Source organism: Epithele typhae, assembly GCF_022376455.1.
Source record: "Epithele typhae strain CBS 203.58 chromosome Unknown BXZ73scaffold_49, whole genome shotgun sequence".
Taxonomy (NCBI): Eukaryota; Fungi; Basidiomycota; class Agaricomycetes; order Polyporales; family Epitheliaceae; genus Epithele; species Epithele typhae.
The window spans coordinates 100537-113822 of NW_025954240.1; the positions used below are offsets into that span (position 1 = coordinate 100537).

At 59.7% G+C, this 13286-nt stretch overlaps 4 protein-coding genes across 4 annotated transcripts; 3 read left to right on the forward strand and 1 right to left on the reverse strand.

Annotated features, from left to right (window-relative positions):
• Positions 1-26: 26 nt before the first annotated feature.
• Positions 27-2661, forward strand: BXZ73DRAFT_91671 (CBS-domain-containing protein; the record flags this gene model as incomplete). Its single annotated transcript, XM_048026064.1, has 6 exons — positions 27-239; positions 461-742; positions 798-932; positions 992-1520; positions 1575-1669; positions 1729-2661. 6 exons carry the CDS (start codon positions 27-29, stop codon positions 2659-2661), a joined length of 2187 nt encoding a protein of 728 aa, XP_047874933.1.
• Positions 2662-3112: 451 nt separating this feature from the next.
• BXZ73DRAFT_51499 (uncharacterized protein) lies at positions 3113-4814 on the forward strand (the record flags this gene model as incomplete). Its single annotated transcript, XM_048020640.1, has 10 exons — positions 3113-3151; positions 3244-3388; positions 3578-3720; positions 3783-3874; positions 3934-4055; positions 4106-4134; positions 4190-4244; positions 4293-4354; positions 4408-4702; positions 4765-4814. The coding sequence occupies 10 exons, from the start codon at positions 3113-3115 to the stop codon at positions 4812-4814; spliced, it is 1032 nt and encodes a 343-aa protein (XP_047874934.1).
• A 634-nt stretch (positions 4815-5448) lies between these two features.
• BXZ73DRAFT_51602 (uncharacterized protein) lies at positions 5449-7085 on the forward strand (the record flags this gene model as incomplete). The annotated part of the gene is made up of 7 exons (XM_048020663.1): positions 5449-5763; positions 5820-5998; positions 6050-6118; positions 6171-6654; positions 6718-6787; positions 6841-6927; positions 6985-7085. 7 exons carry the CDS (start codon positions 5449-5451, stop codon positions 7083-7085), a joined length of 1305 nt encoding a protein of 434 aa, XP_047874935.1.
• A 1753-nt stretch (positions 7086-8838) lies between these two features.
• On the reverse strand, positions 8839-13275 carry BXZ73DRAFT_104231 (Six-hairpin glycosidase-like protein; the record flags this gene model as incomplete). The annotated part of the gene is made up of 9 exons (XM_048015818.1): positions 8839-9165; positions 9293-10383; positions 10439-10452; positions 10505-11072; positions 11787-11949; positions 12002-12763; positions 12817-13082; positions 13138-13151; positions 13202-13275. The coding sequence occupies 9 exons, from the start codon at positions 13273-13275 to the stop codon at positions 8839-8841; spliced, it is 3279 nt and encodes a 1092-aa protein (XP_047874936.1).
• Positions 13276-13286: the final 11 nt, after the last annotated feature.

The following is a 13286-nucleotide window of genomic DNA, read 5'->3' on the forward strand; positions in this document are numbered from 1 at the left end:
GTTGGATAGCTCTCTGAGCAGAGTCCATGTCACGAATCCCCGTTCCCTCCCATTCTCCCTCTCACCCCCGCGGCGCAGGCGCTCTTCGTCCTACTTCCCCAATGCCCGTCTCATTTCCCTCGGACCGTCCGGTCTCCCCCTCCCCTTTTCCCTCTCCTCGCCACCAGTCCACGACGTCCATGTCCGCGCTCTCGGGCTCGGTGGCCGACACCAGGAAGAAGCAGAGCAAACGAGATGAGGTTCGTGTCACCTGTTCATCGGTTCACAGTCCTCCGTCTTTCTTTTGGAAAGTTTCGTAAAGTCGTCGCATGGACATAAAACCGGTCTACACGTGTACGGCACTGTGCCTACTGACCAGCGTGGACGCGACCCCACGCGTCACGCCGTTTGACTTTGTTTCTCATTCATCCCTCCCGCGTTCCTTGTCATCGCCAATCTTCCTGACGCGCACGATGTGCAGGCTATCCGGAAGAAGATCGAGGGCGAGCTCGCCCGCAAGCGCACGATTTCTACGACGAACAACATGCAGCCGCCGAGCAGCGCACGCCGCCGGAACAAGCCCAATGTGCAGAAGGGTACCGTCGCCGCGCTCAAGCCTAGCCCTGCGCTCACGGTCCCCGAGAACATCACCGTGTCTGAGGCCAGCCAGCTCTGCGCGGCGAAGCGGACGGACTGCGTGCTCGTCGTGGACGATGACGAGGGCCTGAGTGGTATCTTCACTGCGAAGGATTTGGCTTACAGGGTGCGCTCGCTTCCTCCTCTCATGTGTTGAAACCGATCCGATGGATGCTCTACAGGTCTCTGCGGAGGGCTTGGACCCGCATACGACCCCGGTCAGCACTATCATGACGCGGGGCCCTATGGTCACTCGCGACACCACTAGCGCGACTGAGGCGCTGCAGCTGATGGTGCAGAAGCATTTCAGGCACTTGGTCAGTCTCAGCTCTTCACTCGCATGAAAGAGACGCGAACTGACGAGTGGCGCGCTCAGCCTGTCTGCAACGAGGAGGGAAATGTGGTCGGTCTCCTCGATATCACGAAGGTCTTCCATGAAGCCCTCGATAAGGTCGAGCGTAGCTCCTCTGCATCCGAGAAGCTCTACACCGCTCTTGCGGGTGTTCAGAACGAGCTCGGCGGAGGCATCGCGTCCAACCCCCAGGCTGCGGCCATGCTCTCCTACGTCGAGACGCTCCGCGAGAAGACCGCTCTTCCCGACCTCACGACCGTCATGGATTCTCGCACGCAACCGGCGACTGTGGGCCCGAAGACTACCGTGAGGGAGGTTGCGAAGTTGATGAAGGAGCGGCGCACCACCGCCGTATGTGTTATGGAGCCGGCAACTCCAGGGCATGTCGGAGCACCGAAGATCGCGGGTATCTTCACGAGCAAGGACATCGTCTTGCGTGTCATTGCGGCTGGCCTCGATGCCGGACGGTGTAGCGTTGTCCGCGTTATGACGCCTCATCCCGACACCGCGCCGCCTACAATGACGATTCACGATGCGCTCAAGAAGATGTACAGTGCGTATCTGTACTGTCTTCTTGTTGAACGTACCTAACATGCGTGTTCACCAGCTGGTCACTACTTGAACTTACCTTGTGTGGAGAGCGACGGGCGACTGGTGGCTATTGTGGACGTTCTGAAGCTGACGTATGCTACGCTTGAGCAGGTGCGTCCGCATACACGGATGGTCTTTATGCGTTGCATCTCATGCATTCTCTTCATTAGATGAACGCCGTGTCCACCGAAACGGCCGGAGGTGAGGGCGAAGCTGAGGGTGGTCCCATGTGGGGCCGTTTCTTCGACTCTCTCGGCGCGAACGAAGACACGGAGTCGATGCTGTCAGGCTCCCACTACCACCCCGACAGCGTCGCCCAGTCACGGAGATTCTCTCGCAGCATGTCCCACTTCGCGCAGTCTCCTCACTCTGAGGTTCACCCCAACGACTCAGCGTCGGTGGTTGATGAAGACCAGGAGTCGATGACAGGCTACAAGCACAAGGAAGAGAACCACTCTCTCGTTGGCCCCGCGCCTTCTATCCCGCCTGTGGACGACGGCACCTACGTGTTCAAGTTCCGCACCCCCAGCGGTCGTACGCACCGCTTCCAGGCCCGCCACGATAACATCGAGACTCTGCGCGAGATCGTCAGCGGCAAACTCGCGACGGACCCCTTCTTCACCGGGTACAAGATCTCCGACCCGTCTGAGCTCCCACCAGACCCGACCGACTTCACCCTCTCTTACACCGACGCAGACGGCGACATCGTGCTCATCACCTCCGACACTGATGTCTCCGACGCGGTCAAGATTGCGCGCTCTACGCACACGGATCGCGTCGTGCTCTTTATCTCGGGCGGTCGCGGCTGGTCGGACGTCATGGAGAAGAAGAGCGCGCTGCAGGCAGAGGCGGTCGCTGCTGCTGCCGCACAGGAGATGAAGGAAGTGGAGAAGACGGAACTGCCGACTGTGGTGACCAGCGCGATGCCTCTCCCCACGGCGTATATGCACACGCCTCCGCCTTACGCGCAGGCTCCGCCACCCCCTCCTGCGACTCCGGAGATGGTCATGGGCATCCCGAAGGATCTGCTCTTGCCTGCCAGTATTGGTGCGCTGGCTGCGGTCATCCTCGGAGTGTTCACCATCTCTCGTTTGACTCGGTAGAGTGCTATATATGGCTAGTCAATTGCAGTTGTCGCCTAGGGCGGGTGAGGACATCTCGAGTGAATAGGTCAGCGAGCTCTCCGGATACCTTATATTGATTGCTACAGTGCCCCGTGCCTGCTACCGTACATGAGACTACATGCCGCATACATTTCACACTCCCTTCACGAGCGCTCCGACCTGCGACGACTAGACAGACTTGACGACTAGACCAAAATGCACATGTGGATGCGGAGCCATCCAGCTTTCCAGCTCAGCGGCACTGCAAGCCAGGAGTGCCTTTCCCACGTGGCGCGACGCGTGAATTGACGTGATCGGGCACGCGTTCGCTGCCGCCACCCAGTAACCGCTGCTACCTCCCCGGCCTTGTCCTCATTCCGCGGCCTCGTACACCCACCCACGCGCGCAAGTAAGCATCTCAGACCCATTCCGGACTCGCATACAGGTGGCCATGCCAAAACGCGAGCGTGACGATGCTGTAGCCGAGCTCGTGAGTCCGCTCCGTCCGTCCATCGAGCCGACCCCGCCGTCGGGCTGACAGATGGGCTGAACCCGCTCCGGGACCGCTGTATGCGCACGTAGAGCACGGCGTTCTTCACGGAGATGCTCCAGGAGATCCTCATGGACGTCGTCCAGCAGACGCACCAGGAGGCCGCGCGGACGCGGGCGGTGTGCGACGTCTGCCACACGCGGTGCGTGCTCCCGCTTCGACTCCCTGCGCCCTTCCGTGTTCTGTCGTGCGATATCGCTCGAAAGGGGGACCGCTCATAAACTTGCGTAATGCGCTGCCGGGACGATACAGGTGTTGTGCAGGTGCGTTTCTCCTCCGCTCCGATGCCCCGCGTGTCGCACGCTCATCCCCCGTTGCACCCCTCGCATCGCGCCCCACTCCGCCCGCGCACAGTGCACGTCCCAGGCAAAGCGGGCTCCTCGCGCGTGCCCACGCCGCACACCGAGGCCAAAGGCGACGGCGCGAGCCCGGCCACGAACGGGGCGAACACGCCGGCGAATGGCAAAGACGGTCCGGTGCTGCTCGAGTGCGTGGAGTGCAAGCGGCAGGTGCGTGGCGCGCTCTTGCGCGTGTGCAGGGCGGGAAATGACGGCGGGCGGGCGGTGGGCAGATCGCGTCGAACAGGTACGCGCCGCACTTGAGCAGCTGCATGGGCATCGGGAACCGGAGGGGCGCGGCGCGGAATGCGTCGGTGAAGTCGAAGTGAGTGTCGTGTTTTCCTGTGCTCGGGTGTGGAGCTGGGGTATTGAAGGTGCTTGAAGGCTTGGGAGCGAGCTCGCCAAGATGGGGTCTCCTGTGTTAGGCGCAGAGATGCAGATTCGCCGGAAGAGTTTGTTAAGCCCCCACCGAAGAAGAGCAAGTCGAAAGCCAAGAAAGCTGGTGAGTTCATGCGGTTTGCCCAACGGATAATCTGTCTTGACGCACTGGCGCTAGATGATATACTCAATGTGAACGGTAAACGAGTAAGTTTCGTCAATACGTCTCGATGTCGATCTTATGGCTCATTGCTCCGCGTAGACCGCATCGCCTTCTGTTTCGCCAGTAAAGAAGTCGAAGAAACAGAAGACTACAGGTTTGAAGACCATTACGTGCAGTCATGCAAGGGCTAACAGGTCCTCAGGTTCTCCTGCTGCCGCGGCTCGTGTCAAACTTGATCCAGATTCCCCGGCCACTTCCAACAATGTGTGTATGATTCCGACACTTCAATCCCTCATTCTGACATGACTACGTCTTAGCTACTGCCGACATCGGCCAAGGTGCCTTCGAAACTGCGGGCCTCATCCACGGTGTCATCTCTACATCGAGAGCAACGCTCGTCTTCTCCGGAATCTGCAACTCGACTGTCGTCACCCGCACAGTCGATATCCACGCAAACGTCAGCAGTCGTACGGAGCCCTGCAATCAGCAGCGCGACGTTGAAGTCGAAGCAGGCGAACGGGAAAGGCCGCGCCGCTCCGGCACCCCGGATACCGAGTCCGCCACGACCGGTCCCGATCATTAGAATGCCGGAAGCCGCAGGTTACATCGTCGGTGTGTTTCGAGCGCATTTCCGTGCTTCGACAGGTGCGCATTAGCTAACGACGCGTTTGCAGATGTGGAGGGCGACGAGACGGGGTCCTCCACAGACACGGACAGCGATTGAGTGTGACCGTTGCGGCCTATTTGAGCCGTCCGCATCGGCTTCGCATTGTTCTCTCGGGTTGTTGATCTCTGTTTGTTCTGCTATATTGCTTTGGAATCTGGGCTGGATACGCCTCGGGCATTATCCCACCCGCGACCTAACAATGCGTGTGAACGCTGCAATAGGCCGTCCGACATGTCCGAGTGTGTCGCTGCATGGCCGGAGCGAGGGTATAGAAACCATCAAGCACAGGGACGGCACACACCGCATGCCCTGAAAGTGGAGTGGTTGTCTGTCGGATATGCCTCTGAGGCGCCGGCGCGAGTGTTGTCGCTGGGTTGCGCTGGGTCGTGCACGCTGCGGTGGAGATCTAGAGTCGGGTGCAGAGGACGGGGCGCCGGAGCAGGGGCAGGGCAGCGGGCGCTTGTCTCCGTAGGAACTAGGCGAGTTAGGTAAGCAGGGCGGCTGGGGTGCCAAAGCGCAAGCCCGGGTCTCATCCCGCTCAGACGTTAACTGTCCGCGAAGTGCCTCTTGCGAGTGCTCGTCCACCTCCGCTCTCTCTCCGTTGGCCGTCGCCGTCGTTCGTTCTCACTGCTCGCCGGACGCGCAACACCAACTCCCGTCGCTCTTTCCCGCCCTGCCCCCGCCCTCCACCATGTCCCACCACTATCCCCAGTACCCCGACGCCATTCACGCTCCCTCTCCCCGCGACGAAGACGTCAAGATCCCCTTCGACGACTTCTCAGACAGCCACGGCAACCCAAGGACCTTTGCTGTAGATCCCTCTGCTCTTGCGACCCACGGTCGCCAGCCCTCATCATACACTCTTTCGAACCAGTCGCACGAGACGTCGAAAGACTTCAAGAGTGCTGAGGGATTCGCCCGCCATCCTGTAGACTGGGAGTACCCTCCAACCCTGCCCAAAGACAAGGCCGCCGTCAGCGTGGAGAAGGAGAGCAAGTGGTCCAAGGTGCGTTCCCGCCTGCTGCGCTCCATGGCATTGTCCATAACCACCGTCGCCCACAGTACATCCCCGACTCATTAGCATGTCGACTCTACCTTCTCACTGTCCTCGTCGAGACCGCCATTGACTTGGCGATCGAAGGCGACATCATCCTCCGGTTCCATGAAGCAGGTTCAGCCAACAGCCAGGACCTCGTGAAGAAGCGAATGCCGGTCTATCTCAGCATCTTCGCCTTCGCTCAGTGAGTCCCACCCCGCATAGCGCTCACCCCTGCCCCTCATCACCCTCGCAGCGTATTCCAGTTCGCCATGGCCCTGGATGCAGTGTGGGCACGAAACACGCTGCAGTTCATCAGCCTTGCGTATGTTAGCCCATCTCCGCCACGCCGGGGTTTCACGCTAAGCCCTCTGCAGCATCTTCAACGCCCTTTTCCTCCTCTACGCCATCATCCAGATATCCGAAATCAATGAGGCAGCTGTCGACGCTGACGGTATCTCCAACATTTCCATCCAAACCCTCGCCATCATCATCCCCGTCGTCATCTCTGTCGCAGAGGTTGCGTACATCGCCCTCGGTTGGAAAATCTACACCGAGTTCGGCTGGAAGGTGTACAAATTCCTCGGCGCCGACCGCAGGATAAAGACCATCTTCACCAACCACCAGATCTTCCTCTGTCTCGTCAAGTTTGACCTCTTCTTCTGGGTCGGCTTCTCGGTGCAGTTCATCTTCCTGGTGCTCAGTAGCCACAACCTCGAGTTCTACCTCACATGCGCCGCACTTCCGCTGTCCATAATCGTGCTCGTTGAGGGTCATCTGGCAGCCCGGCATGAGAGCAAGCCCATGATGCTCGCGTTCATGGCAGGCTGTGGTGGGGCGATGCTCTACTTCGTGTACAAGGTTCGTCATACATTCCAGAGCCTTGATCATCACAGCGGTCGCTGAGGTGCCTTAACTGCGCAGCTCCAGAAGGTCGTTCGTTTCCATGACACGGAAGCATACCGAGACGTCTGGAAGACGCTCTCCACATTCTGTGAGTGGCCCGCGGTCGGTGTGAATGCCGAAACGTACTCAACGTCTCTTTAGCCGCCTTCGCGATTATTCTGTTGCTCGTCACAATAATCTTCGCGGTGCTGGTGATGAGCAACTTCGGACGAGGGCTCAAAGAGCAGAGTGCGTCTTTTCGTTGTCGCTGGTCTTACTTACAATCGTTCTGATAAATGCACCCAGTCGAGCGCAACAAGCACAAGAAGGGTCTGTCTCGTGCAAACACACAATACGTGCACCGAGGTCCAATGGCCACTCACCCAAACCGGATGAGTATCAATTGATCGATGTGTACTATTGTCTCGTTTGGGACTTGTACGAATGACCTCCCCAGTTGTAACATCTCTGCCCAGGGTGTACGCCCGATGATGACGACCTCTCTCGACTGTCGCTGCGGCCGTTGACTACTATGCTCTACCCCACGGACTTGGTACTGCTACTTACTTACACCTCTGCAATAGTAACCTCCTCTCCCTTTGTCGCTATCCGTCTTGCACTAGCATTGCCCCCCGACCACCTTCATTTTCGCCCCATGTTACCACTACCTGAGAAATCAGGATTGCTCATGGGCTGCACCATATTCACCCCTCATCCCCCATCCCCCGCGCCCGTGTTCTTCATGCTGCTGGCCACTCTGGAACTTCCGGGCTGTCTCCGCTTCGCCTCGCCCCTCATCCACGCTCCCGACGCCTGCTTCACTTCTGGTCACGTACTCCGAGGTGTCCCTGCACGCGCCGGCTCCTTCCGCCTCACATATACTTTTTACTCTACTTATGACGACACACATATTCTAGATTCGTTTTGTGCCCGCACCTCCACACACCGAGGCTTCGCCTGCCACCTCCTCTGCTTTCGCCACTTCATCCTTCATCTATCTCTCTGGGGCCCGGGCTGCTGCGCGCCCGCCAGCGTGTAGGTGCGGCCCCGTATGCGTACGTCCCGCAGTTGACCGCACTGCCCATTGTATTGCTAGCCCAATCTTGAGTTTCCTCCCTAGCTGCGCGTGTGACGTTCGTGTATGAGCTTTGAATAGGCTGCACGCGATGGCGCGGTGTGCAAACTTGGCAGGGGGGCTTGCGGCCGAAGACGCGGCTAGACTCGGCGGGGTTGCACCGAACCCCGCGGTTTTAGAGAGCTCCGGGTCGGCTGTGCGTACAGTCAAACCCCTCATAGTGCATACCCCTCGGGAAGGCCCCCGAGGTATGCGTTATGTGGGGGTATGCAGTATGAGAGAAGCGCTCATCGTGGGAGACCCATCGACGCCCTTCTGCAGCGCGCCTTTTTGGCGGCTGGCGCGCGCATTGATCCTCACACGCGCATTCCTCGCGCGCACATTCCTCCCGTTTGTTATCTGACCTCGCCCCCCCTACATAGCCTAAATACGAGTAAAGTAATCAGTGACTGCGAGATGTTTTTCCCACCTTGAAGAGAAGCTTGAAGGGCCGTTCGGCGCTCTTTCACCTGCTTCTCGAGGACAGCACTTAAGGCCGGATTAGAGGAAGGCGAGAGGGATACATTGCGGAGGCAGGCAAAGGTGGCCGGGGGTGTGATCAAGTCGTGCGTGAGCCCCGGTCAGTCCCGATGTTTCGTGTGGCTATTCCAGGCTGCTAGAATGGCACATGGGATTAAGGTTATCCCACATTTGGGCGGCATGCAAGGCATACATGCGAGGCGCTAATGCTGATTATATATGGCAGGTATGCGTTATGGACCCCCCGGCCGAGGTATGCAGTATGCGGTATGCGGGGGGGTATGCGTTATGCCCCTATACCAACTCGGGAAGAGGCCAAAGGTATGCACTATGTGGGGGTATGCACTATGATAGGTATGCGCTATGAGGGGTTTGACTGTACTGGAGCCTCGCTTGCACGTCGAAGTCAAGCGGAGGTCAATGGAGCGCATCGAAGCGATGATCGGGACTGCGCGGATACACACGACGGACGCAGGAAGCCGGCGCAGGCGACGCACGGAAGCTTTCAGCTCCGAAGTCCGAGCTCGACACGTAAGTAAAGCGACACAACTGGTAGCGAACACGGGCTACGGAACGCTCAGAGTGAACTCGTACTCCCCGCCCGCGACGTCCCGCAGCCAGTGTCGGCCGAACGCGTCCGCGTCCACCGTCGCGGGGGGCGCCCCACCCGCGTCCGAGCGGGTGAGCGTCGCGCTGGTGGCGTTGCCCGGGAAAGGGAGGCCGACCGAGCCCGTCGTCCCCACGGGCGTGTTGATTTGGATGACGAGCGAGGTCGTGGTGGAAAAGTAGAGCACGGAGAACTGCCCGAGCGTCGTCGCGAGCGCGGCATCGACCGTGGAGAGGTCGTCTGGTTGAGGCGCGATGGACCAGGTCGCACCCGCGGCGGTGAGGATCTGGATGCCGGCGACGTATTTCTTTTTTGCGGACGAAACGAGGCGCCGCCGCGGGGAGAAAAGGTGGAGATGTCAGTGGACGTCTCGCGCGCGCTGGCTGAGGGACGAGGGGAGGGGAGGGACGTACGGTCAGCGAGCCGGTGGGGCCCGAGGCCCAGCCGTGGGCGAAGGAGATGCGGGAGTCGGTCGCGTAGGGCGGGTAGTGGATCTCGCCGGTCGCGGAGTAGCCCTCGATGAACGTGCTGTTCGTCATCCGCGGGTCGTCGAGCATCACGTCCGCCCACATGCTGCGGACGAGCGCGAGGGCAGCGGCGGTGCGGTTCGCGAGGAAGTGCGCGTCGAGCTCGAAGCCGGACGCGAAGGGCGAGACCGCGTCGGCGGCCTCGGGCGCGGGCGCGCCCCAGGCGGTCCAGCGGGCCTGGAGCGCGGCGGAGATCGTGGACGCTTGGGAGGGAGAGGTGACGAGCCCGGAGTAGACGGCCCAGGCGTTGCCGTCTTGGGGCGCGAGCGTGGTCGAGGTGTCGTTGTCTTTGAAGAGCCCGACGGAGGGCTGCCACAGGAGGGACTGCGCGGCAGATTGGATGCCGGTGGCGAGGGAGGTGTAGGATGCGGCGGTGTCAGGGTCGTCTTCGACCGCTGCGAGGGCGGCGCCGAGGTTGAGGGTGTGGAAGAGAATGGCGTTCGCTTCGATGTTGTGACCGCCCATGTAGAACCGCAGCCAGTCTTCGGAGGAGGAGACGTCGGCGAGTCCGCTATCGTCGATCTGTGCGGTGGCCCATGACATGCCCAATTTCCAGGCGTCCCAGATGCGGTCGAGGAATGCCCGGTCTCCAGACCATTGATAGTAGTTGGAGAGGTTGATTAGTGCATGGAGGTGATACGTGAAGGATATGGCTTGAGTAGGGCCAAACGGTATGCCGGCGTACGGGAACGTGCCGTCTGTGCCTTGGAGTGAAAGCAGTGAATCGAGAGCGTTAAGAACGGATGGAAGGTCGTAAGTGGAGACAGCGATGCTGGGGATTGCTATGGACATGTCGCCCGCCCACACAAGGCGGTCGCGCTTCGCGCCATCGGTGAGGACCGACGTTCCATTAGCAATCGTCGTGTTGAAAAACCAAGTGACAGTGCCATTTGCGTTGAGTACGCCCCCGGACGCTCCGGCAGTAATGGCGTCACCGCGCGTTGAGGCGATGGTAACCAGTTGGTCGGTGTATGCGCCTACGTCGGATAGTAAGAACAGAGGGCGAGAAGCTAGAAGCGTGGATATGTGTACCTGCATACCAGACCCTGATCGACTTAGTCAAACGAGAGTTCGAAGTAGGACGGTATGGGGACTCACCGATTGAGCTTCTCGTCATCAGAATGGAACCACCCCGTGTAGTTCTGCAGGTCGTCCCAGTGGGGCATTGCAGAGAAATCCACCCATAGATCGTCGATGGTGAGATTGCCCTGGCCGAAGTTGACCACGGTGAGGTAACGGAATCCTCCACGCTCCTTTTCATTCGGCGCTGAGAATATTCCCGGAGCGGTGACGTTGAAAATGAGAGGCTCGTCCGGCCCTTGGTCGAAGATAGAATCGCAGGCCCAGGACGACACCCAGAGCGAGCTCTCGGTGTAGGTGAAACCGACGCTGCCGGAGGACGAGGTGACGTTTACGCTGACCCAACCAGCGATGTTCTTGCCAAAGTCGTAGGTGACGGAGGCATTGAACGCATTGAGGGTAAGATTCCCGCCGGAGCCGATGTTACCGTCCAGAAGGGCCTCGGGGGTGGTCGATGGGCCATCGGTCTGGAAGATGCTGACGGGCCGGACGGTGCGCGATGACGGAGCGAGGATGTATTCTTGGTAAGGAACGGCGGCGACGCCAGCCGCAAAAGCGGCAACGAGGATGAGTCGTGCGAGCATCCCTGATTGGGACAGTCAGTTTGCCGTGGGCTGAGCGAGGTCGGAGGGCTTATATATGCTCATTGGCAGGAAGACTGACCAGAGACGAAGGAATCATGACATCAGAGGCACGGTGAATGCGTCTTCTCTTCGCGTAGGAGCGCCAGCTGAATGGCAACCATACGCCTGTGGTGTTGTACGTGATGGAGAAGCCTGGCCCGATGGTCACTGGCCAACTTCTGTGGTAAGAGTGCACTCCTCCACGAAGAAACCGGCACATTGAAGTGACCAACAGAAACGAAAACACATACTGCACTTTGTCCCGCGAGCCTGTGCGAATGAAGTCCGATTATGAGCACGGTGGGGAGAGGCAGGTTTCCGGCGCCTAGCGCTCGTGCGGTCACCCGGGCAGATCATACGACTCGCGAGACGGCCCGCCCACCAGTCCGATGACTGCTCTTCGACACTTCGCTCAAAATCCACACTCAATGCCAGAATTGGCCATGGATCGAGCGAACGAATTGTTCCAATGATTACTTGCAACGCGGTATACAACTGGCCTCACAGACCGACGATGACAAAGTGGTGATCACCACCCGTCAAACCGTCCATCCACACCCTCCCTGAGGCGTCCGCTTCGACTTGCGCATCCCGCATCGCTCCACCCGTCACAGATGCCCTTGTTGAGCTCCCTGGGACAGGAAGCCCGATTGTGCCAGTCGTGCTCAGGGGGGTACTGATCGACAGCGTGAACGTGTTGTTCTCCACCGACCACTTCGACGAGAACAAGCCCCGCGCCGTCTGGAAGCCTGCGTCGGCGAAGGTGAGGTCGCCTGCTTGCGGGACGATCGCCCACGTCGCCCCAGCGTCACTCAAGATCTGGATGCCGGCGACGTACATCTGCCAGGGGTGACATTAGCTGGAGCCCTTTCTCCAACGGGTGCAAACATACCGTGAGCGAGCTCGTCGGGCCTGTCGCCCATCCGTGCGCATGCGAGATACGTGGGTCGTTCACGTATGGGGCGTAGTGCAACTCGCCCGTGGTCGAGTATCCCTCGATGAACGTGCTGTTCGTCATCCGCGGGTCGTCCAGCATGAAGTCCGCCCACATGTATCGCACGAGCTCCAGCGCGGTTGCGGTCCGGTTCGCGGCGAAGTGCACGTCCAGCTCGAAGCCGGTGATGAACGGTGAGATCGCGTCGGCGGCCTCAGGCGCGGGTGCACCGTATGGAGTCCAGCGCTCCTCGAGCGACGAGGAGATCTTCGCGATCTGTGCGGGGTCTGTGACAAGGCCGGACTTGACAGCCCATGCGTTGCCGTCCTGAGGCGCAAGCGTGGTCGTCTCGTTGTCCCTGAACAGCCCTACATCCTCTTGCCAGAGGAGGGGAACAGCGGAGGTCTGGATCCCGGCCGCGAGGCTCTCCCATCGACTGGCCACGTCGGTTTCGCCTTGAAGCATTGCAAGGGTCACGCCGAGGTTGAGTGTGTAGAACAGGATGGCGTTGGCTTCGATGTTGTGTCCGCCCATTCCGAAACGAAGCCAGTCGGCGGAGGCGGTGACGTTCGCGAGACCGCTCCCGTCGATCTGCACGGCCGCCCACTCCAAGCCAGCCTTGAACGCGTTCCACTTGTCGTCCAGGTAGGCGCGGTCCCCGGTCCAGTGGTAGCGATGAGCGCGTAGAGGTGGTAGGTGAACGATGTGATGCCGAGCTCGCTAAAGGGGTACCCGGCGTATGGGAGGAGGCCAGTGGTCGCATTTTGTAACACGTAGAGGGAGTCGAGCGCGTTGCTGATGGAGATGTAGTCGGACGTCGTGACGGCGATGCCGGGAACCGCGATTGCCATGTCCCCGCTCCAAACGAGACGGTCACGCTTTGCGCCGTCAGTAAGAGCGGAAGCACCCTTGGTGATCGTAGTGTTCAGCCACCAGTCGAGCGGCTCAGTCACAGTGGAGTTGGAGGTGATTTCTCCGAGGTAGATGAGTGTGTCTCCTCGTGTGGGGTCGATGGTCACCATTTGATTCGTGTATGCACCTAAAGTCTCGTCAATCCATTTGCGAGCCCCGTGGTGCCGAGATGAGGACTTTACCTGCATACCAAACTCTGCAAGCATGGTCAGCAATGGCCGGTTACAGTTGCGCATGATTACCCACCTGTTCAACTTTTCGTCGTTAGAGTGGAACCATCCTGTGTAGTTTTGTAGCGAATTGTCGTCCCAATGAGGCATCGGGGTGAAGT